General features: G+C 43.6%; 1 protein-coding gene across 9 annotated transcripts in view; it reads right to left on the reverse strand.

Annotated features, from left to right (window-relative positions):
* The window catches only part of eya1 (EYA transcriptional coactivator and phosphatase 1), a 224,641-nt gene that overhangs the window by 3,986 nt on the left and 195,566 nt on the right, over positions 1-25,089 (reverse strand). For all 9 annotated transcript variants that reach the window (XM_060822745.1, XM_060822744.1, XM_060822751.1 and 6 more), the window contains 5 exons: positions 16,010-16,068; positions 11,371-11,531; positions 8,296-8,410; positions 7,952-8,073; positions 6,145-6,245 (listed from right to left, as the gene is read on the reverse strand). In XM_060822745.1, the coding sequence (XP_060678728.1) occupies positions 6,145-6,245; positions 7,952-8,073; positions 8,296-8,410; positions 11,371-11,531; positions 16,010-16,068 (558 nt within the window). The remainder of the gene's footprint in view (positions 1-6,144; positions 6,246-7,951; positions 8,074-8,295; positions 8,411-11,370; positions 11,532-16,009; positions 16,069-25,089) is intronic.

Here is a 25,089-nt window from a genome sequence, read left to right on the forward strand (position 1 = left end):
GTGCACAACACAAAACCTTTCACTGTACTTAGATACACGACAATAATAAATCGAATCAAATCACTGAGATGGCACCTTGGCACGTTCCCACTGCCAGGTCCCTTGATAGACACTAAAAGCCTGGAAGCTTTACTGCACAGTCTTTGGCAGCCTTGGAAAACGCTTGTGAGTCCCATTAAACCCCTGAGCTGAGCTACCGCTAAATTCCAATTAGCTCAGGGATAATTGACCTCAAGTGGCTCATTTGTGAATCTGATTGCCATCCTCCCATGCTGAGTCCTTCCTGCCCCAGATTCTCCATACTGTCCACCCCATCATTGTGTCTGAAAGGCAGGCTCTCCTAGATATGGCTCATCACGTGACTGTGAGCTTTGTAAGGTAGCCCCTTCCCTCCATGGCTCTCTCACCCTCCTTAACCTATCAGCAGGCACTGGCATAGCCGACTGCCCCATTCTCCTTTATTGTCCAGCTGGCTCCAGTGGCCATTGCCTTATTCAATTCTAATCTACCTGACACCTTCCATACTCGTGGCCACTGCCATTTAGAAGACTAAGGGCAGCAGATACATGGCAACATCATCATAGAATCCCTAAAGTGCAGGAAGAGGCTATTCAATGCATCAAGTGCTCATCAATCCTCCAAACAGCATCCCACCCAGATACATCGTCCCTACTCCATCCCTTTAACTCCACATTTTCCCATGGCTAATCCACCTAGCCTACACATCTCTGGACACTATAGGCAATTTAGCACAGCCAATCCATCTAACCTGCACATCTTTTGCACTGTGGGAGGAAACCAGAGTACCCAATGGAAACCCATGCAGACATGGCGAGAATGTGCAAACTCCACATGACTGACTCAAGATTGGAAGTGAACGCAGGCCCCTTATGTTGTGAGGCAGCAGCGCTAACCACTGAGCCCACCATGTTGCCTGTAAGTTCGCTCTCAAGTCACTCACTGTCCTAACTTGGGAAAAAAAACCTTCACTGAGACGGGGTCAAAATCCTGGATCCTTTCCTAACGAGGTGTTCAAGGACTGCAGTGATTCAAGAAAGTAGCTCACCAGCAGCTTCTCCAGGCAACTACAAATGGGCGATAAATACAGACCAATGCCGCAATGCCATGAATGAATCATAAGATTGTTCCTTGGCATCAGCATTTGAAAACTCAATATCAAGTCCCATTAAATTCAAACAACATTCAGATGTACCTCGGCACCACCTTTCCCATTGTCACTGCTTACAAGATCAGGAATTACTTATATTTTCATATTGGGAAGACTGGAGCCACTGGGGGTGGGTTAGGATCATGAGACATGTAAAAAAAATGGATAAATGTCCACACTTGACCTCAATCCAGCTCTGACCCACTCATACTCAGATTTAACACAATGAGCAGCCAATCTCCTCCATGGAGCTGGTTTGGTCATTTACATATTGTAACGTGTCTGCAGATCTCATATTTAACCAGTTACACACGTCTAACCAGGGCTGGCAAAGTTTCCAAGCCTCATGATATCTAATAGCTCTGTGAAAATGGGGACAGCTCTGGAGAAAAGCTAAGTGTCTTTGCAGCACTGCTTATAATCCAGAAGAGGTGCAAGAGCTCCTTCTCACCTCGGTTACCTGATTCCCAGGCATCTCAGTCTCCAAAAATGTACCATGTTGATGGCTCTCCATCTGTCAAGCCCCATTGGACCTAGGAATCTAAATCCCACTGATAGAGCAGCGATTTCCTTACCCATTCCTCTGCGGACTCGGCTTCTCGTTAGAAAAATATGTAAACTTTTGGAAGCTAATGCGGACTTCCAGGTTTCCTGATCAAAATTCTCCCATCACAATATAGGAACAGGAGTAGGCTGTTCAGCCCCTTGAGCTTGTTCTGCTATTCAGTCAGATCATGGCTGATCTGTGGTAGCACGATGGCTCAGTGGTTAGCACTGCTGCCTCACAGCACCAGGGACCCGGGTTCGATTCCAGCCTCAGGAGACTGTCTGTGTGGAGTTTGCACATTCTCCCCGTGTCTGCCTGAGTTTTCTCTGGGTGCTCTGGTTTCCTCCCGTTGGCCATGCTAAATTGCCCATAGTGTTAGGTGCATTAGTCAGGGGTAAACGTAGGGTAGGGGAATGGGTCTGGGTGGATTACTCTTTGGTGTGGACTTGTTGGGCTGAAGGGCCTGTTCCCACACTTTGATCTGAGGCCTACCTCCATAGACCTGCCTTTGGCCCATACACTGAAATATTGTTGCTTAACGAAAGCCTACCTAGCTCAGATTAAAAATTAATAACTGATTCTGCATCCACTACCATTTTTGGAAGAGATTTACAAACTGTTTGTGCACATATAAGGGCATAATATGTATAATGTGATGGCAATTGTTTTTAATTACTGCTACAGATGGAGTCAATGGGAATCAGGGGAAATCTCTGCACTGGGTGGAATCGTAGCTGGTACAAAGGAAGATGGTCATGGAGTGTTAGAGGCCAATCAGCTCAGTCTCAGGACATCTTTGCAGGAGTTCCTCAGGCCTATTATCCTAGGCCCAACCATCTTCAGCTGCTTCATCAATGACCTCCCCTCTGTCATAAGGTCAGAACTAGTGATGTTTACCAATGGTTGTATCATGCTCACTACTCCTCAGATACGGAAGCAATCCATGTCCAAATGCAGCAAGACCTGGATAATATCCATGACTGGGCTGTTAAGTGGCAAGTTACACTTGCACTACACAAGTGCTAGGTAATGACCATTTCCAACAAAAGCGAATCTAATCACCATCTCTTGATATTCAATGGTATCGCCATCACTGAATTCCCCACTGCTACAATTCTGGGAGGTAGCATTGACCAGAAACTGAACTGGATCGGATACACAAATACTTTGTCTACAACAGCAGGTGAGAGGTTGGGAATCTTGCACTGAGTAACTCATTTTGTGTTTCTCCAAAGCATGTCCACCATCTACAAGTCAGGAATGCGATGGAACACTCCCCACTTGCCTGGGTGTGTGCAGCTCCAACAATTCTCAGGGAGCTTGTCACCATCCAGGACATAGCAGTCCATGTGACTGGCACCAAATCCACCTGCACTCTCTCTATTACTGATGCTCAGTAGTGACACCTACAAGACATACCGCAGAAATTCATCGAGGCTCATGAGAACATTCCATGACACAACCAACTAGAAGGAGAATGACAACAAAAAGCATGAGAAAACAAATTTTGGGCTAAGCCACAATAGCATTCTGACTTGAAAATATATTGTTGTTCCATCAGTGTTGCTGGTAAAAATACTGCAATCCCCCTTGTGGTTGTACCTATCAAATGGACTGCAGCGGCTCAGGAAGGTAGCTCATCACCATCTTCTCAAGGGCAATTAAGGATGGGCAATAAATGCAGGCCTCCATCCCCTGAATGATTTTTTTGAAAAATCAAATATTTTAAGTTTCTTTGAGGATTTGTATTTTCAAGAATTGTGGAAAAAAAGTCGATCTGTTAAAAGTTTAATCTGGATTCATTTAGAAACAACGGAGATCAGCGAAAAGACATTGAAACCTTTTGTATTAAAACAAGGCTTCTTGGAAAACATATGAGTTTATATAACTGAACGGATTAACTTCTCAGAGGTCCACTGCCTGAAGTTTAGTGCTCACTTGTTTAAAAACAATGTGGCTTGGAGAGTTGCTTATTGGAATCAGTGAGGATAAGCCGACTAAGAACATGTTTCACAGCTTGTGTTTCCAGTTTCTGAATCAACCTTTTGCAGTGAATTGATTGTGAAACCTGAATGTTCTTCTGGAAGAGGGACAGAACATCCCAATATTGTATTTCCTGAGTATGTGTGTCTGCCAATAAGCCAGAAACAACTGTGTTTTTAATGATAGAACTATATATAAGGCCATCAGACCGACTGCCATCATAATGTTCTATATGTCTCATACCTTTTTGCTCTCAAAAATAATAATTCATGACCAGAGAGTGTTTTTCTTTTTAAAATTAATATTTACAGAGAGATCCAATTTTTTCCTCCTTTGCCTGAAGAATGTGTATTTTGTGTTACTTAAATTTCCATTTTCATACAACAAACTATACATGTGAACCCACTTTATATCTTTATGCAATGGGTTTTCTTTGACAATAAATCAATAGCCTTGAGTTTATTAAAGACACAAAGTTGATAAATCTTTTCATTTGAAGTCTACTTGACTATATTTGTAATTGAGTCAGGTATGTTTACAGTTAATCTTTGACCCTTGGAATGGTGGGACTTTCATGACTCCCACTTTGTTTGTAGCAAGGTAGACATTGTTATGGCAACTTTGAGGAGAACAAGGTGCAAGGTCTCACTCCTATGAGATCCTAAGCTGTTCTAACCACAGGTCCACATGATATTGTCACAGTGGAAGGTGCAGTTGGCACTATGCAGTATTAATCCTTTTAGACCCATATACTATCATCACCACCTATACTATAATTGAAATCTTATTCCCACTGTAAAAAACCCTAAATTCTCAATTCTCTTTCCATACCAGTCTTAAACTGAAGTTGTGCCCTTTCAGTTGGTTCTATACTTCCTATAATGATTGCTGTACTCCATCCATGGCCTAACTAAAGCCTTAAATTCAACTAAGGAAATTCAACCTACCTGTCTATAGGTGTTAAATATCCATGTTAATATGATAGATATCAAACTAAAGGTTCTATTTTTTGTGGCCTTATCCACTTGCATGTCCGATCTTACTTACCAGGGAAGCTGTAAAAACCAAAGATCCCCTGCTCCTCCCCAAGTAAGGTTGTGCTACTTCCTTACCGAGATTGTGTCTCATTTCACTACACCGTAGTACACCTTCCACCTATTTGTCCACTTCACCATCCTGTAGATGGCCATCTGAAATCTTTTACACAGCTTGTCACAACTGCCAGATCAGCCTCTTTAGCCAGTTTTAGTAGCTATCCCTGAATCCCTAAAGCCAGCTCATTTATTCAATAGGAAAAAGCAATATGGACCCCTAAAGAATTCTATGTTTTTGAACCTTGCAGTTTGAAAAAGCATGTCTTCACTGTTTATTATATATATAGTGGGCGGCACGGTGGCACAGTGGGCGGCACGGTGGCACAGTGGTTAGCACTGCTGCCTGACAGCGCCTGAGACCCGGGTTCAATTCCCGACTCAGGCGACTGACTGTGTGGAGTTTGCACGTTCTCCCCGTGTCTGCGTGGGTTTCCTCCGGGTGCTCCGGTTTCCTCCCACAGTCCAAAGATGTGCGGGTCAGGTGAATTGGCCATGCTAAATTGCCCGTAGTGTTAGGTAAGGGGTAAATGTAGGGTATGGGTGGGTTTCGCTTCGGCGGGTCGGTGTGGACTTGTTGGGCCGAAGGGCCTGTTTCCACACTGTAAGTCTAATCTAATCTAATCTAATCTTGTCTCCTGATGTGAAGTGGTTGTCTTGGAGGAAGATTTACTGCATTGATTCCAGTGATGAGGGCTTTGACTTATGAAGCGAGATTGAGCCGTTTAGACACTCTCTGGAGTTTCGAAGAAAAAGGCACTGACAAAGTAAACATCGAGGAGGATGTTTCCTCATGTAGGGAAATCTAGAATGAGAGGTCATAGTTTTAGGATAAGGTGTAGTTGATTTAAAACGGAGTTGAGGAGGAATTACTTCTCTCAAAGGGTCATGAATCTGTCAAATTCACTCCCCCAGAGTGCAGCGGATGCTAGGATATTGAGTAAAGTTAAGAAGGAGATGCTTAGATTTTTAGTTATCAATGGGTTGAAGGGCTATAGAGAGTGGGTAGGAAAATGGAGTTGAGGCTGAGATGTGATCAACCATGATCGTATCAAATGGTGGACCACTCTCGAGGCTCTGAATGGCCTACTCCTGCTGCTAGTTCTTCTGAAGACGAATTATTTATGCAATAATTGAAGGACTTACTTCTGGAGTAATATTGTTATCTGCTATGATTAAAAATTGTTTCAGATTTTGATCGTTGCTACCTGCAGTCTTTGAGATACTTAAAGTGATTGTGCAACATGGATGCGAGTGGCTTGGTAGCAATTTCCTTTTGTTCAATGGGCTCGGATTAAGAAATGGACACAAAGTACTGTTTAATAAAGAGAGTGTTACAATCTTAGATCATTTACCTTTTTAGATGCCTGTTCTTCTTCCACACCGTCTCCCACAACAACATATACTACTTTTCTGCCAAACCTTTGAATTATACGTTCAAAGCAGCTTTCTTTCCCTAAAGTAAAACATGCAAATTGTTACTTTGAAATAACACATTGTTTTACTGTAACATCAAATTTAAATATTTTGCTTTTTAAGTGCAGCAGGTTGAAACCTATTGGTCAGTGCATTGAGATGGGAGTTGGGAGGTCATGTTGCGACTGCACACTACATTGGTTAGGCCACTTTTGGAATACTGTATTCCATTCTGGTCTCCTTCCTATAGGAAGGATGTTGTGAAACTTGAAAGGGTGCAGATAAGATTTACAAGGATGTTGCCAGGGTTGGAGGGTTTGAGTTATAGGGAGAGGCTGAATAGGTTGGGGCCATTTTCGCTAGCACATCGGAGGCTGAGGGGGTGACCTTTTGGAGGTTTATAAAATCATGATGGGCAGTGATAGGGTAGACAGCTAACACTTTTTTCCCCAGAATAGGGGAGTCAAGAACTAGAGGGAATAGGTTTAAGGTGAGAGGGGAAGATATATAAGAGATCTGAGGGGTAACTTTTTCATGAGAGGGTGATGCATTTATGGAATGAGTTGCCAGAGGAAGTTAGTACTAGTACTGGAGGCAAGTACAATTACAACACTTAAAAGACATCTGGGAGGGTATATGAATAGGAAGGGTTTGGAGGGATATGAGCCAAATGCTGGCAAATGGGACTAGATTAATTTAGGATATCTGGTCGGCATGGACGGGTTGGACTGAAGGTTCTGATTGCATTCTGTATAACTCTGACTTTATGCTGTACCATATATTGAAAGTATATACCTTCTTTGCTTTGAATTACCTGCATGAACTACCAACATCAGCTCTGCCATCATAGGACACAGCGAGAGAGTGAAAGTATGCCATATGCTGGCATCGAGAATCAAATTAAAGTAAGTTAGTGTCTCCTTAACTAGGAATAGTGGATGATATTGGGAGAAAAGGAAGTGTAGGAAAAAAAGGTTTCTTTTTAAACAAAACCAAAATTTTTGTAAGTAGTGTCACTTAGAGTAAAATAATTAACAATGTACTTTATTGTGAAATGATTACCTCAATTTAATATCTATAAAGAAATGCATGTCTCTCTGTACAATTCATGTTGTAGGAAGTAAAAGGTTAATGGCTAATTGTTGTTTCTGTATTTCACGATATATATCAATGATTGAGCTTTAAATGTGGGGGATAAGATTCAGAAATTGCGAGCTACTTCAAGAATTAATATTTCTGGCTGAACAGTGAGGGAGAAGGAAACAGATTGCAGGAAGATATCAACGGGCTGGGTAAATGGGCAGAAAAGTTGCAAAGTGGTGCAGGTATAGAACGTACTGTATCAAAAGGTTGAAGAGGCAGACATTTACATCGCATTTACTTGTATATTCCTTGAAGCATCGGAACATACAATATCACAGACTAAGATTTAGACAGCAGAATTAGTCTCAGTAGCCCTTTCTCTATTGACCCAGGCACAATGGCCTAAATAACCTCCTGCGTTGGAAAGGTGTATGATCCCAAACCTATTGTCAGACAATTCAACAAATAACTGCAATTCATTGCATCTCATCGAAAAGCTTTCCCTCCTAAATTGTCAAAGTTTAACATTAATTTGTTTATCATCATCTCTTTAATAGGAAAATAAAATTCACAGATCAATTTTGAGATGTGCCAGGTATAATTAGATTGGAGATGAAGTGAAATAGTTAAGTTATTCACACTTTGTATTCTGATTTTACTCACCTATTTTAGTTGCACTATATATGTTTTCAATTGGAAAAACAATTCCTAATCCATACAGCAAGACTTTGGCAAGAGCAGGTATCAATTGTGTTGTTGTTACTAAAATATTTATACAGTTTGACCTGAAAGACATCATATATTTGGCGTTATTAAAAGTTATATTCTGAAGTTGGTTAAAGAATCAGTTATATAACCGAGTAAACACGTTCTGCCATTTTGTTATCAACTAAACACCATAAGTTGTGTTCTATAAGTACTCTAATATATTGTGTTTTGTTACAAACCGTTTTCATTATCTAACTACTTTGGTGTGCTGTAAACTGCAAGTTCAGATTGCTCCTCACCTTGAGTGAATGAGTGTGAGAACTTTCAGTGCAACTGTTAACCAGGAGTCTGTCAAAGCTTCAATTTCTGCTCGTAATTGTAACCAGGATTCCCTTTTCGTCGGGCCAACGAGACCTGAGATTTTCAAAATAGTTATTCTGAGTTAAAGATTGGTTGACTCTTAACCGCCCTCTGAAATGCCCAACAAGTCACTCAGTTCAAGGACATTTGAGAACGGGCAACAGATAATGCCTATATCCATTGAAAGAATAACAACAAAATTCAATATTTAATAAGACCTACATAAAACTACTCAATGCATTCTGTCACAGAACAATTTTAAGAGAATGAAGCATTTTACCAAATGGCATACCTAAATATTATACAAAGCCATAAAAGTTAAAACCTAATTATTTTCAATTTATTTTTGATTTTACATTTTGATTTTTATTTCTCTCTCTATGTCATAAAGCTACATTCAGTCAGTAGGATAAAACAGCATGGATCACATACCCACTTGATTAACCAATGAAACCCTGTTAGAATCATGTTTCTTTTGGGGGGGGGGGGTTACTTCTGTAAAAGACTAACTGGAAACATGAGTCAAATAGGGTTAGTGGGGAAATTGAAGCCCACTGGAAGTTTAGCATCTTTTGACATGCAAATATGCAATTCATTAATGTGGTCCAATTACCAGTTTATTTGAGAACTGATAAATTTCAAACAAAATATACAAACTTGACCAAGAGAAAACCCACATACGCAAATATTTTGGTTGGATTTCTTTTATTTAGAAAATATATAGAAGATTATGCCAAACTGGCTGCAAATACAGATTCTGTTGTTTAGTACAAACTCAATTAAACCAAGTAAGTCTCCACTGAAGGACTGGATAGTCACAGACCATGATTGTAAAGTGCATATACATGTTTACAATTGGCAAACATTTAAATATTCCAAAGCTACCATATTAAGACAAGAAACATGATGTGTTTTACTCCAAACAGATAAATTACATGAAAAGAACACTGTTTTGAATTTTGGCTTTTAAAACTTTATCTGGATAAATCACTATTTTTAGCAGGTTTCAGTATTCATTATATCACAACAATTATCATCAATGTAATGTTTAATCAAAACAGTATTCACAAATTACTTAGAAAATATCTATTTGCTCTTACCTGTTACTTATAGAGTAATTTAGAATTGAAACAGACCCTTCGGTCCAACCAGCCTATGTCGACCATGTTCCCAAACTGAACTAGTGCCACCTGTCTGTGCTTGGTCCATATCCCTCCAAGGTAAAAACAATGACTGCAGATGCTGGAAACCAGATTCTGGATTAGTGGTGCTGGAAGAGCACAGCAGTTCAGGCAGCATCCAAGGAGCAGTAAAATCGACGTTACGGGCCAAAGCCCTTCACCTGTATTCCTGATGAAGGGCTTTTGCCCGAAACGTCGATTTTACTGCTCCTCGGATGCTGCCTGAACTGCTGTGCTCTTCCAGCACCACTAATCCATATCCCTCCAAATGTCTTCTAAACATTGTAACTGGACCTGCAACCACCACTTTCGCTGGCAGTTCAATCCACACATGAAATGCCCCCTGGGTAAAAAGTTTGCTCCTTTGTCCTTTTTAAACCTGTCTCCTGTCAGCCTAACAAACTTCTCCTAGATTTGAACTCACCCACCTGAGGGAACAGCCTTGTAATTCATCATAACTCTGCCCCTCATGATTTTATAAACCTCAATAAGGTAATTCCTCAACCTCCTACGTCCTGGTGAAAGAAGGCCCAACCGTTTTAGTCTATGTTTATATTTCAAACCCTCCATTCCAGGCAACATGCTGGTAAATCTTTTCAGAATCCTCTCTAGATTAATCATATCATTTCTATAGCAGGGCGACCAGAACTGCACACAGTACTCCAGAAGCGGCCTCACCAACATCCTGTACAACCTCAACATAACTCCCAACTCCAATATGCAAAAGTCTGAGCAATGAAGGCAAGGATGTGAAACACCTTCTTAAGCACCCTAACTATGTGTGATGCAAAGTTCATAGAATTACGTACCTGAAACCCCAGGTCTCTCTGTTCTACAACACTAACCAACGGGGAGAAAGTGTGGACTGCAGATGCTGGAGATCAGAGTCGAGAGTGTGGAGCTGGAAAAGCACAGCAGGTCAGGCAGCATCCGAGGAGCAGGAAAATCAATGTTTCAGGAATAAGCCCTTCATCAGGAATGATCAGCCTCGGATGCTGCCTAATCTGCTGTGCTTTTCCTGCACCACACACTTGACCCCCAACACTACCCAACACCCTATTTTTAATTGTATAATTCTTGCCTTTGTTTGTTTTAACAAAATGCAATAACTCACATTTATTCAAATTAAACTCCTCTGCCACTCATCTAACCATTGCCCAATTGAGCAAGATCTCTTTGTAATCTTAGCTGACCTTCACTGTCCACTACACCATCAAGTTTGGTGTCATATGCAAACTTACTAACTATGCCTCCTAAATTCTCATCCAAATCATTTATTTAAATGACAAACAAAAGTGGGCTTAGTACTGATCCTTGTGGAACACAATTGGTTATAGGCCTCCCAGTCCAAACAACAATCCTCCATCACCATCCTCTGTCTCTGACCATAAAGTTAATGTTGTGTCTAACTGGCAAACTCACCCTGAATCCCATGTGATCTAACTATACAATCAGTCTAGTCTACTATGCAGAACCTTGTCAAAGGCTTTACTGAAATACAAGCAAACAACATCTATCACTCTGCCCTCACCAATCTTCATTTTAAAAAACTCAATCAAGTTGGTGAGACATGATTTTCCTTTCACAAAACCATGCTGACTATCCTTAATCAATCCTTGCTTCTCCAAATACTTGGAAATCCTAACTTTCCGAATCACCTCCAACAACTTACCCACCACAGAGGCCTACAGCTTCCAGGCTTCTCCTTACAGCCTTTCCTAAACAATGACACAACATTAGCCACCCTCCATTACTTCACCTGTGTTAACAGATGATATAAATATTTATTGCAAATTAGCCAACTACATCATGAAAGAAGATTAGAATACTTGCCTCCAACATTATTCTTGTAGGTGTTATATATTTCTTTTACTCGTCGATAGCGAAAAGCTAACTTCCGCATCCAATCAACTCCTCCACGAACACCAGTTGCTAGGCAAAGATTTGCACTAGTTGCTGCAGCATGAAAGCCATCTGTAGCAAAGTTATAAGTGCTGTATAAATGGACACAAATTATACAACGGTCAGTGGAGAACAAACACATTGGTATTTCATATAACATCCTGCGCCTTATCTAATTTCTCCTTCCCTGGAGCGGCATGATAAGAAAGTTGGGAAAATGTAGCGAGAATTAAAAATAAAATTGGAATCCTCACGTTGAAGAACAAGTTCCCAATTTTCTCTTTAAAGTTGAAACAGTGACTTCAGATCCCGAGTTGAGCAGTGACTACCTTCCTATCTTGTTGAATCACCTCGTTTATGGGCCACTTCCACTTCTCCTCTCCTACCCTGAGGAAACAGATGCTGTGAACTCCTGACATATAAACGAAAGCAGCCTGCTTCTCCCGGCTTCTATCCAGCTCGGTTCTTGGCACCTTGTCTCACTCTGTCAACAAGCATGGGCAAATCAGCAGCCTCACAGCACATCATCATGACTGCTCTCAATCTGACTCCCACCCCTTCAGCTCCTTCAACACTCCACTTTGGAGCTTAGGGACACCTCCAACTTATCGCTTTCTCCAGCTTGCGTTGAACATATATGTCGTGCAACTAAACAGGAAGGCTTATGGCTGTTAGCTTACTTTCTGAAGACTGACTGTGTGTACAAGGAGACGTTCAGTTCTGAAGGAGCTCAGCATGCAAGGTTCACCATGCAGTGCAGTATCAGTGCTGGCAGCCTCTGGGGATTGTGTGGCTTTTAAGTTCAGAAGGAGAGACAGGCAGCTTGTCACAGTGTGGAGCATTGAACAGCCAAGGGGTTGAGAATGTCACTTCATGGCACTATGCTACATCAACTTCACACTTATAGCATAAACCAGCACCTTACGTGGCAACCACACTGCATGTACTTCAACCAAGTGGCTATCTTTGGAAATTGAAGAGGTGCAGGACTATGATCAGAGGGCAGAATTGTTGCTTGTTCCTACCAGGCTCCTTGCAATCCACAGGTTGGGACAGCGTGGTCCGGCAGGTTAAGTTCAGACAATCGAGTTTACAGGTATGGGAGTCCTTAATGTTAGACATCTCAGTTCTAACGGGTCATCCCTTCACTCTGAGGCTGTGCCTTTGGGTCCTATTCTCTCCTACTAGTGGAAACATCCTCTCCATGTCCAGTCTATCCAGACCTCTCAGTATTGTGTAAGTTTCAATCAAATTTCCCCCTCATCCTTCTAAACTCCATCAATTACAGATCCAGAGTCAACCATTCCTCATTTCCTCATATGGCAAACCCTTCATCCCCAGGATCATTCTTGTAAATCTCCTTTGGACTCCCTCTAACACTGGCATATCCTTCCTTAGATACAGGGCCCAAAACTGCTCACACTGTCTGTCCGTAGTCTTATACAGCTTCAGCAGTACATCCCTGTCCTTGTATTCCAGCCCTCTTGATAAGAATGTGAACACTGCAGTTGGTTTATTAACTGCCAATTGAACCTGTACATTAGCCTGAAGGGAATCCTGGACTAGGGCTCTGAAGTCCTGGTTGGACATTGAAGTCTCCAGATCCTGGCGTGAACAATTGAACTTCTCCAGCTAACATGCGGATTTTCACTTCCTGTGAAATGTGGCGCATTCCACCAATGCCCCCTTCACACCCTCCCCTCAAGCCCATACACACAATTTGGCCCTCTCAGTCTGACTTGGGGTTAAATTCATTTACCTCATATTTCAAATTAACAACAATTAACAACTAAATAATTAACAACCAGCATCCAATGCCATTTGGGAAGAGGGTTCCAAACATCTACCACCCTGTGTGTGTAAAAGTGCTTCCTAACATTTCTCCTGAACAGTCTGCCCTAATTCTCAGGCAATGCCCTAGCTCTAGAATCCCCAACCAATGGGAATAGTTTATCTTTATCTACCCTGTCTTTTCCTGCTCATATCTTGAGGGTGATTACAGTGGAGAGGGTGTTGCCATGGATGGGAAGTCTGAGATATGAGGAGAGACCGGATAGTCTGGGATTGCTTTCCCTGGAGCACAGCAAGGGAAACCTGAATGTGAGGTACACAAAAATATGAGAGGCATTGACAGAGTAGATGGTGAGAATCGTGTCCCCAAGGCAGATGTGTCAAAGACCAGAGGGCGTACATTTAAGATGAACAGCAAGTGCTTTAGAGGAGGTCTGAGAAAAAAAATCTTTCACCCAGAGGGGGTAGAAAAATGAAATGTGCTGCCTGAGAGGTAATGGTGGCAGATACTCTTGCAATATTTAAGAAGCCAAGATGAGCACTTAAAATGCCAGGGCATGGTAGGCTATGGACCACATGCAGGTAAATGGGTTTGATATTTGTTGATTGGCAATGACAGGGTGGGCCGAAGGGCCTGTTGCTACGCTGTATGACTCAATGACTCCCATCAGATCACACCTTAACCTTCTCAATTCTTGAGAAAATAGGCCTAATGTGTATAGTCTCTCCTCGTAACTGGTCACCTGAAGTCCAGGTACTGTGGAGATGTTCCATGTAACAGTGAGTACTCTGGTCCATTAGCCTTGGCAATTTGTCTGTGCAGTGGCACTACTTAAACAAGTGCTGGTCCTGAAAGGGTGAAGGGGCAGGAATAGTAGCACGTGAACGAACTACTGAACTGTTACACCACAGATGGAGACTATTCGGCCCCTATTATCCAGTGCCACTCTCCTGCCTTTTCCCATATCCTTGTATAGCATTACTAGCCATGCAATACCCTCCTGAATGCCTCGATTGAACCTCCCTCCACAACATTTCAAGGCAATGCAGTCCATACTCTAACCACTCACTGGAGGGAAAAACTCTTCCTCATTCACTGAAAACAACAAGTGCTGAAGATCACAGCAGGTCAGGCGGCATTTGTGGAGAGAGAGCAAGCCAATGTGTCGAGACTAGATGATTCCTCAGCAGAGCTCACTTATTTCATTTGTGCGTCACTTTAAATCTATGTCCTCTTGCCCTTGTTTCTTTTAGAAGCGGAAACAGCTTCAGTCTATCTACTCTGTTCATTCTGCCAAGCAACGAGAAAAAGGAACTCATGACAAACAACCAGCATCACTGTTGGACAGTGCGGAAGATCATTTGCTGCACTGTTGTGTGACTCACGGGATTGCCATCTTGGTTCTGGTGGTATGGACTCTGCAGCAATCAGGAGGAACATAGCAACACAGGAACAGGGGTAGGCCATTCAGCCACCATGCCTGCCCCACCATCCAATACAAACGTGACAGGTTGAGCACTATAATGCCTTTTACTTACCCCATCCCCATTACCAATGGTGTACAGGGTTATCAGAAATCCATTCATCTTTACCTTAAACATTCTCAGAACTGCACCTCTACAGTCCTGTATGCCACAGAATTGCAAAAATGCACAATACTTCCTTCTCATCTGGGGCCCCCAACTACTTAACCAGCTCAAGCTTAATCTACATCTCCTCCAGGAGCCCCTCCTTTCTATCACCCGATCTGGTAGTATCTCTGGCTTCCTGTTGGTGAACTGGGGTACCAGCATGGGCCATGCCCTCGGTTACATGAGCCAAGCCACATGGGACCTGGCCTGTATGGGCATCTGAAGTGCTTTGCCTCTGGGCTTTCAATGTGGCACCATTTACTTTGAATTCAATCACAGGATGAGGGCTGGTTAGGCCAATGCTTATTGCCAATCTCTAATTACCCAGAGGAGAGTTAAGAGTCAACCACATTGTTGTGGGTCTGGAGTCACACAAGAATAGGAAAGGATGGCAGTTTCCTTCCCTGAAGGATATTAGTGAGCCAGATGGGGTTTTCCTGACAATGGTTTGTGGTCATCATTTTTAATTGAATCCAAATTCCACAATCTGCCAGAACAGGATTTCAAGCCAGGTCCCCAGGATATTAGTTTAGTTTCCGGATTAATAGTCGAGTGATAAGCATTAGGCCATTTGCCTTCCCTTAGCCTCTGCTAGTGGTGGGAATGCCTGAAGATTCCAGGTGATTCCATGAAAAAAGTGCCATGGAGCCCAGATTAAGGTGAACAGCAGAAGACTGAGTGAACAAATCTGCTCCATGCTTTGGCAGACGAGTTGCCATGACTCTTAGTCAACGAAATACTTCAACTCGAAATTAGATTAGATTAGATTATTTACAGTGTGGAAACAGGCCCTTCGGCCCAACAAGTCCACACCGACCCGCCGAAGCGTAACCCACCATATCCCTACATTTACCCCTTTACCTAAAACTACGGGCAATTTAGCACGGCCAATTCACCTGACCCGCACATCTTTGGACTGTGGGAGGAAACCGGAGCACCCGGAGGAAACCCACGCAAATGCGAAAGCCCAGCCTGTAAACTCTACTCAACAAAAACCGAAGGAACTACGGATGCTGGAAATCAGAAACAACAACAGAAATTGCTGGAAAAGCTCAGCAGGTCTGGCAGCACACATGCAGAGAAATCAGAGTTAACTTTTCGGGTCCAATGACCCTTTGTCAGAACTTCCATTTTGTGATGAACATACCTCAAATCCTGCCCATTATCGTCTGATGATACATCATCGATATGAACTTGATCACATTCCTGTAATGGATTCAAGATGTTGGTAAGGTAATTTAAATATAGGCTAAAATTATTCTAACTGAAACAGTTCTGAAAATAATGGGGATAAACAGGGAACTTGTATAAGCTGCCAAACTTCTGTTCAAGTATTTTGACTTTGTTTTATTAAAACATTGCTGTAAAATTCAAATGAAAATATTTACCTTTTTCTCTTCATGCTTATGTAGTATTTGAATAAACCATGGCTATAACTGAATCATTTTTAAAAGAGAGCATTAAATAATCTATCCTGGATTAATTAGGATTAACAAGTAGCCGATAGCTTTGCAAAATTACTGTTTCCATTGACTTGTTGAAAAAAAATACACTGAAGAATCATTTGGTTTGGAGAATGAAGTCAAAATTAATGAAACCAGTTTTTGATATTCAGTAATCTAATATTAACATCTGCTTTTGCAAATACGAAAGAAGATTCTAAGGAAAGAAACGTGATATGTAAATCTATCTGCTACTTCTTTAAAGATGACAAAAGCAAGTATTCATTTTGTTGATGAACTCTCAGCGTAGTAAAACTTTCCAAGATAGGAGAATTATCAAACAGAATTTGAGACTGAGCACCAAAAAATAGAAAAAGAAATGCCATAGTCTTACCAGACCACAGGGCTACTCTCCTATTAAAGATAAGGAGAAAGGAATGAAGAGAGAAAGGGAGAAAGAAAGGAAGGGAAGGAAAGAAGGAAGGAAGAAAGGGAGGGAAGAAAGGAAGGGAAAGAAAGGGAAAGGAAGAAAGAGAAGGAAGGGAAGGAAGGAAGGAAGGGAAAGGAAGAAAGAGAGGGAAAGAAGGAAGAAAGACAGGGAAGGAAGGAAGGAAGAAGGGAAGGGAAGGGAAGGGAAGGGAAGGGAAGGGAAGAGAAGGAAGAAAGAGAGGGAAGGGAGGGAAGAGAAAGAAGAAAGGGAAAGGAAGGAAAGGAAGGAAGAAAGAGAAGGGAAGGGAAGGAAAGGGAAGGGAAGAAGAAAGGGAGGGGAGGGGAGGGAAGGGAAGGGAAGGGAAGGAAGGAAGAAAGAAAGAAAGAAAGGGCGGGAAGGAAGGGAAGGGAGGGAAGAGAAGGAAAGGAAGAAAGGGAGGGAAGGAAGAAAGGGAGGGAAGGAAGAAAGGGAGGGAAGGAAGAAAGGGAGGGAAGAGAAGTGAAGGAAGGAAGAAAGGGAGGAAAGAAAGGAAGGAAAGGGAAGCAAGGAACAAAGAAAGAGAAGGAAAGGGAAGGGAAGGGAGGAAGAAAGGGAGGGAAGAAAGGAAGGCAAGGGAAAAAAGGGAAGGAAGGAAGAAAGGGAGGGAAGAGAAGGGAAGGAAGGAAGGGAGGGAAGAAAGGAAGGGAAGGGAAGAAAGGAAGGCAAGGGAAGGAAGGAAGGAAGGAAGAAAGGGAGGGAAGAGAAGGGAAAGAAGGAAGGGAGGGAAGAAAGGAAGGGAAGGGAAGAAAGGGAAGGGAAGGAAGGAAGGGAAGAAAGGGAAGAAAGGAAGAAAGGGAGGGAAGGGAAGGGAAGGGAGGAAAGGAAGGGGGGAGAGAATGGAAGAAAAAAGAAAGAAAGAAAAAGAAGAGGAATGTGAGAGAGAAAGAAGGAAGGAATTGGTGATGGTTTAGCTTGAGGCTCACCGTACAGATGAGGGTAGAGATTGCAAAGGCAAGCCTGTCACAGTAGCCTCAGCTAGTACAGGAACTGAACTCATGATCATGGTATCAGTCTGCATTACAAACCAGCCATCCAGACAACTGAGCTAACCAACTCCCCACAAGCACCATAAGCAGATATTCAAAGCCATATTTCCTCTGATTTCTCCAGGTGCTGTGCTGACCTCTGAATCCAGCAGTAAATGTGTTGTTACATCACCGGTACACAGTCCCATGGAGAGGGCGACACAGCACATTCTGTTCATTCTCAGGATGGCAGCATCACTGGCTGGGTCAGCATTTTTCCCCTCTCTTCATTGCCTGGGGGTGGGTTAGCAATTAACAGTCTACCACATTGTTGTGGGTCTGGAATTACATGCAGGCCAGACCAGGTAAGGATGGCAGATTTCCTTCCCCATAGGGCAACTGTGAATCAGATGGGTCTTTTTTTTTTCAAAACGACAATCAACAAAGGTTACATATTACCTTTAAGCCAGTTCTTTACTGAATTAAAATTCTACCATCTGCTGTGGTGGGATTTGAAAATGCTGACCTGGAGTGCTGGATTCCCAGTGCAGTGACATTGTCACAATATCACCACCTCCCTTTTTAAGGATTAGCTTCAAGGAGGATACAGAAGTGTAGAGGCGAAGAGGTATAGGGAGACCAATCCAGCCCCTATGGTCTTGCCATTGCATGGATGCCAACGGTGGGATGATTCAAATCGGGGATCTTCAAAACGCCAGACTTGCAGAAACCCAGAACTTCTGAGGAGATGTAGACTTCAAAAGATGACAGCGGAATGAAGCCAGACAGGTTATGAAACGCCATGTAGGATTTCAAAATCATGGCATTGGTTAAGTAGGCACTAATGTCCCTGAGCACAGGGTGGATTGGATTGGATGTCATTTAGAATGCAGGCAGTTTTGTTTTCGATCACCTCAAACTGAAGGAAGGTAAAACTTGGAAAGCAAGCCTGGAGTGTACTGAAACTAATTTGCAGAAAACAAAATCCTGGATCACCTTTATGTAGCTACAAATGAATGTTTGTGGTTTGGGCCAAATGTACACTATCTACAAGATGCACTGCAGAAATTCACCAAAGAACCTTCAATAGCAACTTCCAAACTCACGATCACTTCCATGTGGAAATTTGGGAACACCACCACCTTCAAGTTCCTGTCCAAGCCACTCGCCATCCTGACTTGGAAATGGATCACCATTTCTTCACTGACGCTGGGTCAAAATTCCTCGGGGGAGGGGGGGGGGTGGCATTGTGGGTCAACCCACAGCACATGGTCTGCAGAGGTTCAAGGCAGCTCACCCCCACCTTCTCAAGGGGACCACTAGGACAGGGAATAAATGCTGGTGCAAGCCAGCGACACCCAGGTCCCATGGGTGAATTAGAAGAGGATTATAGAGAAAGGAAAGGTCTGACTATAGAGAGAGGAAAGTTCTGCCCATACATTATTAGATGTCAGACAATAAAAATAAAACTCTGAGTGACCTGAGCTGTGGTGAAATGTTTGGCCGAATTTGGTAAAGATTTGGGGACACCCATTTGGTCTTGGAGATCATCTTGCTCCATCCTCTATGGTTTGCATAAATGGTGCAGCAAGATTCTCGCCAGGCGGTGACGGGATGCCAGCTGGTGGAGATTAACACGTGGTGAATGCTCAGTTAAGACCACACCTGGCCTCATCAATATTCACACACTGACCAAATGCTCCAAATAAGTCCAATGTCAGGAAATGTCGACCAGGTAGCCCTAGTAACTATAGGCCAGTGAGTCTGACTTCAGTGGTGGGCAAAGTCTTAGAGAGAATGGTAAGGGATAAGATTTATGAACATCTGGGTAGGAATAACATGATCAGGGATAGCCAGCATGGTTTTGTGAAGGGCAGGTCGTGCCTCACAAACCTTATTGAGTTCTTTGAGAAGGTGACTAAGGAAGTGGATGAGGGTAAAGCAGTAGATGTTGTGTATATGGATTTTAGTAAGGCGTTCGATAAGGTTCCCCATGGTAGGCTAATGCTAAAACTTCGGAGGTATGGCATTGAGGATACATTAGAGGTTTGGATTAGGAATTGGCTGGCTGGAAGGAGACAGAGGGTAGTAGTTGATGGATTATGTTCATCTTGGAGCGCAGTTACTAGCGGTGTACCACAAGGATCTGTTTTGGGACCATTGCTTTTTGTTATCTTTATAAATGATCTAGAGGAAGGGCTTGAAAGCTGGGTAAGCAAGTTTGCGGATGACACAAAAGTCGGTGGAGTTGTGGATAGTGAGGAAGGAAGTGGTAGGTTACAGCGGGATATAGATAAGTTGCAGAGCTGGGCGGAAATGTGGCAAATGGAATTCAATGTAGCTAAGTGCGAAGTCGTTCACTTTGGTAGGAATAACAAGATGATGGATTACTGGGCTAATGGTAGGCTACTTGGTAGTGTGGATGAGCAGAGGGATCTTGGTGTCCATGTACACAGATCTCTGAAAGTTGCCACCCAGGTAAATAGTGCTGTGAGGAAGGCATATGGTGTACTGGGCTTTATTGGCAGAGGAATTGAGTTCCGGAGTCCTGAGGTCATGTTGCAGTTGTATAAGACTCTGGTGAGGCTTCATCTGGAGTATTGTGTGCAGTTTTGGTCGCCATACTATAGGAAGGATGTGGAAGCTTTAGAACGAGTGCAGAGGAGGTTTACCAGGATGTTGCCTGGAATGGTAGGAAAATCTTATGAGGAAAGGCTGAGGCACTTGGGGCTGTTCTCATTGGAGAAGAGAAGGTTTAGGGGAGATCTGATAGAAGTGTATAAGATGATTAGGGGTTTAGATAGGGTAGATACTAAGAACCTTTTACCGCTAATGGAGTCAGGTGTTACTAGGGGACATAGCTTTAAATTAAGGGGTGGTAGGTATAGGACAGATGTTAGGGGTAGATTCTTCACACAGCGGGTTGTGAGTTCATGGAATGCCCTGCCCGTATCAGTGGTGAACTCTCCTTCTTTATGGTCATTTAAGCGGGCATTGGATAGGCATTTGGAAGTTATTGGGCTAGTATAGGTTAGGTAGGATTCGGTTGGCGCAATATCGAGGGCCGAAGGGCCTGTACTGCGCTGTATCCTTCTATGTTCTATGTTCTATAGGTACTGAGAGTGTTACAGCTCACTGCCTGCTCCCAACCACCTCCACCTTACCCATGGCCAAACTGACCGGTGCATGACTCATAGGCACCAGCCGCACCCATGACAATCCTGCCACTCCTTTTGGCATTGCATTCTAGAAGCATGTGATTGCATGGCAGGGCATGGCAGCAACTTGCAGTGAAAGGCTGCAGTTGGGTCCTTGGGGTGGACTCCCAGCTCACAGTCTGGACTAGGCTGCATTTCAGGGATACTTACCCACTCTAGTGGCATTTGCTCTCTTAGTGCCCACCTGCCCTGCTGTGCCACATAACCAAGCAACCTACCTTGCTGCCCAGCAGTCCTCAGCCTGGCAGGTGCCGTGCTGCACTGGCAGAGTGTACAATGTCAATCCCAAAGCTCCTCCACGTGTCGCCAAAGACACTGTATTGTGTAGCATGGGGCCTGCCAGCTCCCCAACACAATCGCCCTTGAATGAGCCCTTGGAGGCAGCAGTCCGTCAGATTGTCCCAGCACAGAAAGTCAATGCCAATCTCCCAGACTAGTCCAAAGGACTGGCCGCAGTCAGGCATCCAGTTGCAAGGGTCGGGTGGGGGCGTGGTTGGGGGCTTCCCAGCCTCTGCAGTCCAGAAATTGGGTTGCAGTCAGCCCTTGGGGAGGTTCGCTGAGGGAGATATACTGGCAGTATTCTAGACAATCTTGCCTGGGGCTGTCTGGTCATGTCAGTTGGTGGGGGGTGGGATGGAATGGGTCAGTCTGTCAGCTCTGTCCTCAGAAACTAAGGATTGGGGTGAAGCAGAAAGGGAGTGACAGAGTGGCTGCAGTGCTTGCCATGTTGTGTACTGTCTTACTCTATCATACCACTGCCCAACAAGGTCTCAAAATCAGAGGCTGTTGATAGGTTCTGGAGATGCAGGAAGCTGCCTTCCTGCAAGGCCTCGATACTCTCAACCCCAGAGGTCAATAGGGGGCCTTCTGATGGGGCTTCAACATGGAGGTTGAGGGTAGGTTTGTGGAACCTGAAAGGCTAAAAGGAGAGAGGGTATCACAGACACTGATGAGAAGTGGTGCCCAATGACTGGAGTGAGAGTGGCGTTAAGGGGGCAGTGGCAGTAGCATATAGTGTGCTACTTCCTCATTTACAGGATATGGAAGTTTCAGCACTCCCAGAGTCTCTCAGTTTTCTCCTGCAAGGGCCACGATTCTCTCCTTTTGGAGGGGAAGGAGCCTAATTCCGGGTACCTGTCCAATCTCCTCGTGCCCTGTTATGGGCTGACTTCCCCTGGAATAAGATTTGGGGTAGAGGGAGGAGGAAATGAAGCTGGCCACAGTGAGTAGTGGCTGGCAATGCTGGTGCACGCAGGTGAAAGGTGCTGAGATACTCAAAGAGACTGAAGAGGTAGTACAGAGGGCATCCAAGTTTAGTGTGGGGAGGCTGGAGTAGGGGGAGCGAGCAGGGGAAGATGGTACAGGCATCATAGTGAGAGAGCGAAATGGCATATATGTTGGTGGGAGGTATGTGCAGTGGAAGAGATAGTGTGAGAGAGAGGCAGGAGAGAGAGAGAGAGAGAGATGAGCATGGCGTTGACCCTGGCAGAGTGGAGAAGGTCACTGACCTCCTTTCTGCATTGCTGGTTGTTCCTCCATACCTTTGGCAGTGACCAGGCTGGTAAGGTTTGGTTACAGGGCCCCCACTCTCAGTCCACATGGAAGACAAAGACAGTGGCCTTTCTGTGCACCAGCCCTTACACCAGGACCCCCAGGCTCCTGCCAGTGAATCGCAGTGCCATCCTGTGAACACACCTTTGGATTGATTTGATTTATTACTGGCACATGTACCGAAGCACAGTGAAAAGTTTTGTTCTGCGTGCAGTACAGAACATCATAACATACAAAGACACAGATTATAGGGTATAGAGCAAGGAATGCAGAGTAGCAGCTGTAAAGAAGGTGTATAAAAAAGCAAGATCAACATTCGATTTGAAAATTGAGAGGTTCATTCAAAGTCTAATAATAGCGGGGAAGCAGCTGTGCTTGAACCTGTTGGTCCGTGTGTTTAAGCTTTTCTATCTTCTGGCTGATTGAAGAGATTGGAAGAGAGCATTACTTGGGGGGCGGGGAGGGGGGGGGGGGGGTTGGAATGGGGTTTTGATGATGGTGGCTGCTTTTCTGCGGTAATGAGAGATGTGGATGGAGGCCACGGATAGGAGGTTGGATTGTGTGATGAACTGGGCTGTGTTCATAACCTTCTGTAGTTTGTTACGGTCCTGGGCAGAGCAGTTGCCGTACCAAATCATGATGCACCCAGATAGAATATTTTCTGTAGTGGATCTGGAAAGGTTGGTGAGGGTCCTTATGGACATGTGAATTTCCTTAGCCTTCTGGGGAAGAAGAGGCGTTGTTGTGTTTCCTTGACCAGCGCATCAACGTGGGTGGGTCCAGGACAGATTGTTAGTTTATCATCACTCCCAGGAAGTTGACGCTCTCGATCCTCTCCATCTCAGCTCCATTGATGTAGATTGGGGTGTGTCCCCCTCTTATTTCCTGAAGTCAATGGCCAGCTCTTTCTCTGTCATAGAGTAATAGAGATGTATAGCATGGAAACAGGCCCTTCAATCCAACCTGTCCATGCCAACCAGATATCCCAACCCAATCTAGTCCCACCTGCCAGCACCCGGCCCATATCCCTCCAAACCCTTCCTATTCATACACCCATCCAAATGCCTCTTAAATGTTGCAATCGTACCAGCCTTCACCACTTCCTCTGGCAGCTCATTCCACAGACGTACCATCCTCTGTGTGAAAAAGTTGCCCCTTAGGTCTCTTTTATATCTTTCACCTCTCACCTATACCCTCTAGTTCTGGACCTCCCCACCCCAGGGAAAGACTGCCTATTTACCCTATCCATGCCCCTCATAATTTTGTAACCCTCTATAAGGTCACCCCTCAGCCTCCAATGCTCCAGGGAAAACAGCCACAGCCTGTTCGGCCTCTCTCTATAGCTCAAATCCTCCAACCCTGGCAACATCTTTGTGAATCTTTTCTGAACCCTTTCAAGTTTCACAACCTCTTTCCGAGCAGAAGGAGACCAGAATTGCACACAATATTCCAACAGTGGTCTAACCAATGTCCTGTATAGCCGCAACATGACCTCCCAACTCCTGTACTCTGACCTCCATGAGCAGGGCTGCTGTAGAATGCCTGTGCTCAGCTTGGTGTACTGTGGTATTGTGAAGATGGCAGCAGTACAAGGGCTGCTTGACTTTCGATGGACATCTGCAGAACAGCGAGGTGTTCTGGGTAGGGCATGTGGGACAACAGTGTGGAACTTGGACATGGGTGATGCCGTAGGAGCAAGGTTGCCAATTAATGTGGCACGTTTAGTAAGACTGAGTAAAAGAACTCGTTAGGCTTTGAGACAGTAAATTCTCCAAAAGAACTGGGTGCAACGTGGACTTACCTTAAAAAAGATGCACAATTCAGCCTTTATTTCATTATTTTCTTGCACAGGTTCTGAATTTTCATTAATGCTCTTGTTCATCAGTTTTTACTCTGATTGTGTTGACATATTTGACATGTTTGAAAGGAACTTGCTTCCAGACTTAAATACAGCAAACATTTCAAACTTTAAACAAAATCATCTTTAAATGATTAAGGAAGAAATAATTCAGAACTGAGAGAAAATAGTTGAAAAGTTACTCTTTATCAATTACTTTTTCAGCTCAAACTTAAACTTATAGGTAAGTTTGATTCAGTTCTGCTCACATGATATCTTAAAATCCTTTTCCCTAAAATTTAAAAATAGAACAATTTAAAATAAAACCCCGTTTCACATGATGATTTGAATATTATACCGCAACTAGGTTATTTCAGTCAATTTTCAGAGTAACGAAACACAGACTTATTGTTGTTGGATACTGAATGCTGGAAAAATTGAACTTGATGCAAACTGCCAGTGAAATGATGACCCCTGATTACTGTCGTGCCACCCACCACCATTGCCTCAGGCTTGCATTGAAAAGGCAAGTAGATTGAAAAAAAATCTGCAACTGGTTTGTCGGAGATGTATGATGCTCTCGTTTTTGTTAAATTGTAAATAGCAGAAAAAGAGTTTAACACAGGACGCTGCTAATAAAGCATGCTAGATTCCCTCTACAACGTTGTGTTCGGGAATCATACAAAATGTGTGCTATAATGAGGGGCCCATTTCAGGGCTGGCATTTTATATGGTTTTCTATTAC

Source organism: Hemiscyllium ocellatum, chromosome 4 (genome assembly GCF_020745735.1).
Source record: "Hemiscyllium ocellatum isolate sHemOce1 chromosome 4, sHemOce1.pat.X.cur, whole genome shotgun sequence".
NCBI classification, from domain to species: Eukaryota; Metazoa; Chordata; class Chondrichthyes; order Orectolobiformes; family Hemiscylliidae; genus Hemiscyllium; species Hemiscyllium ocellatum.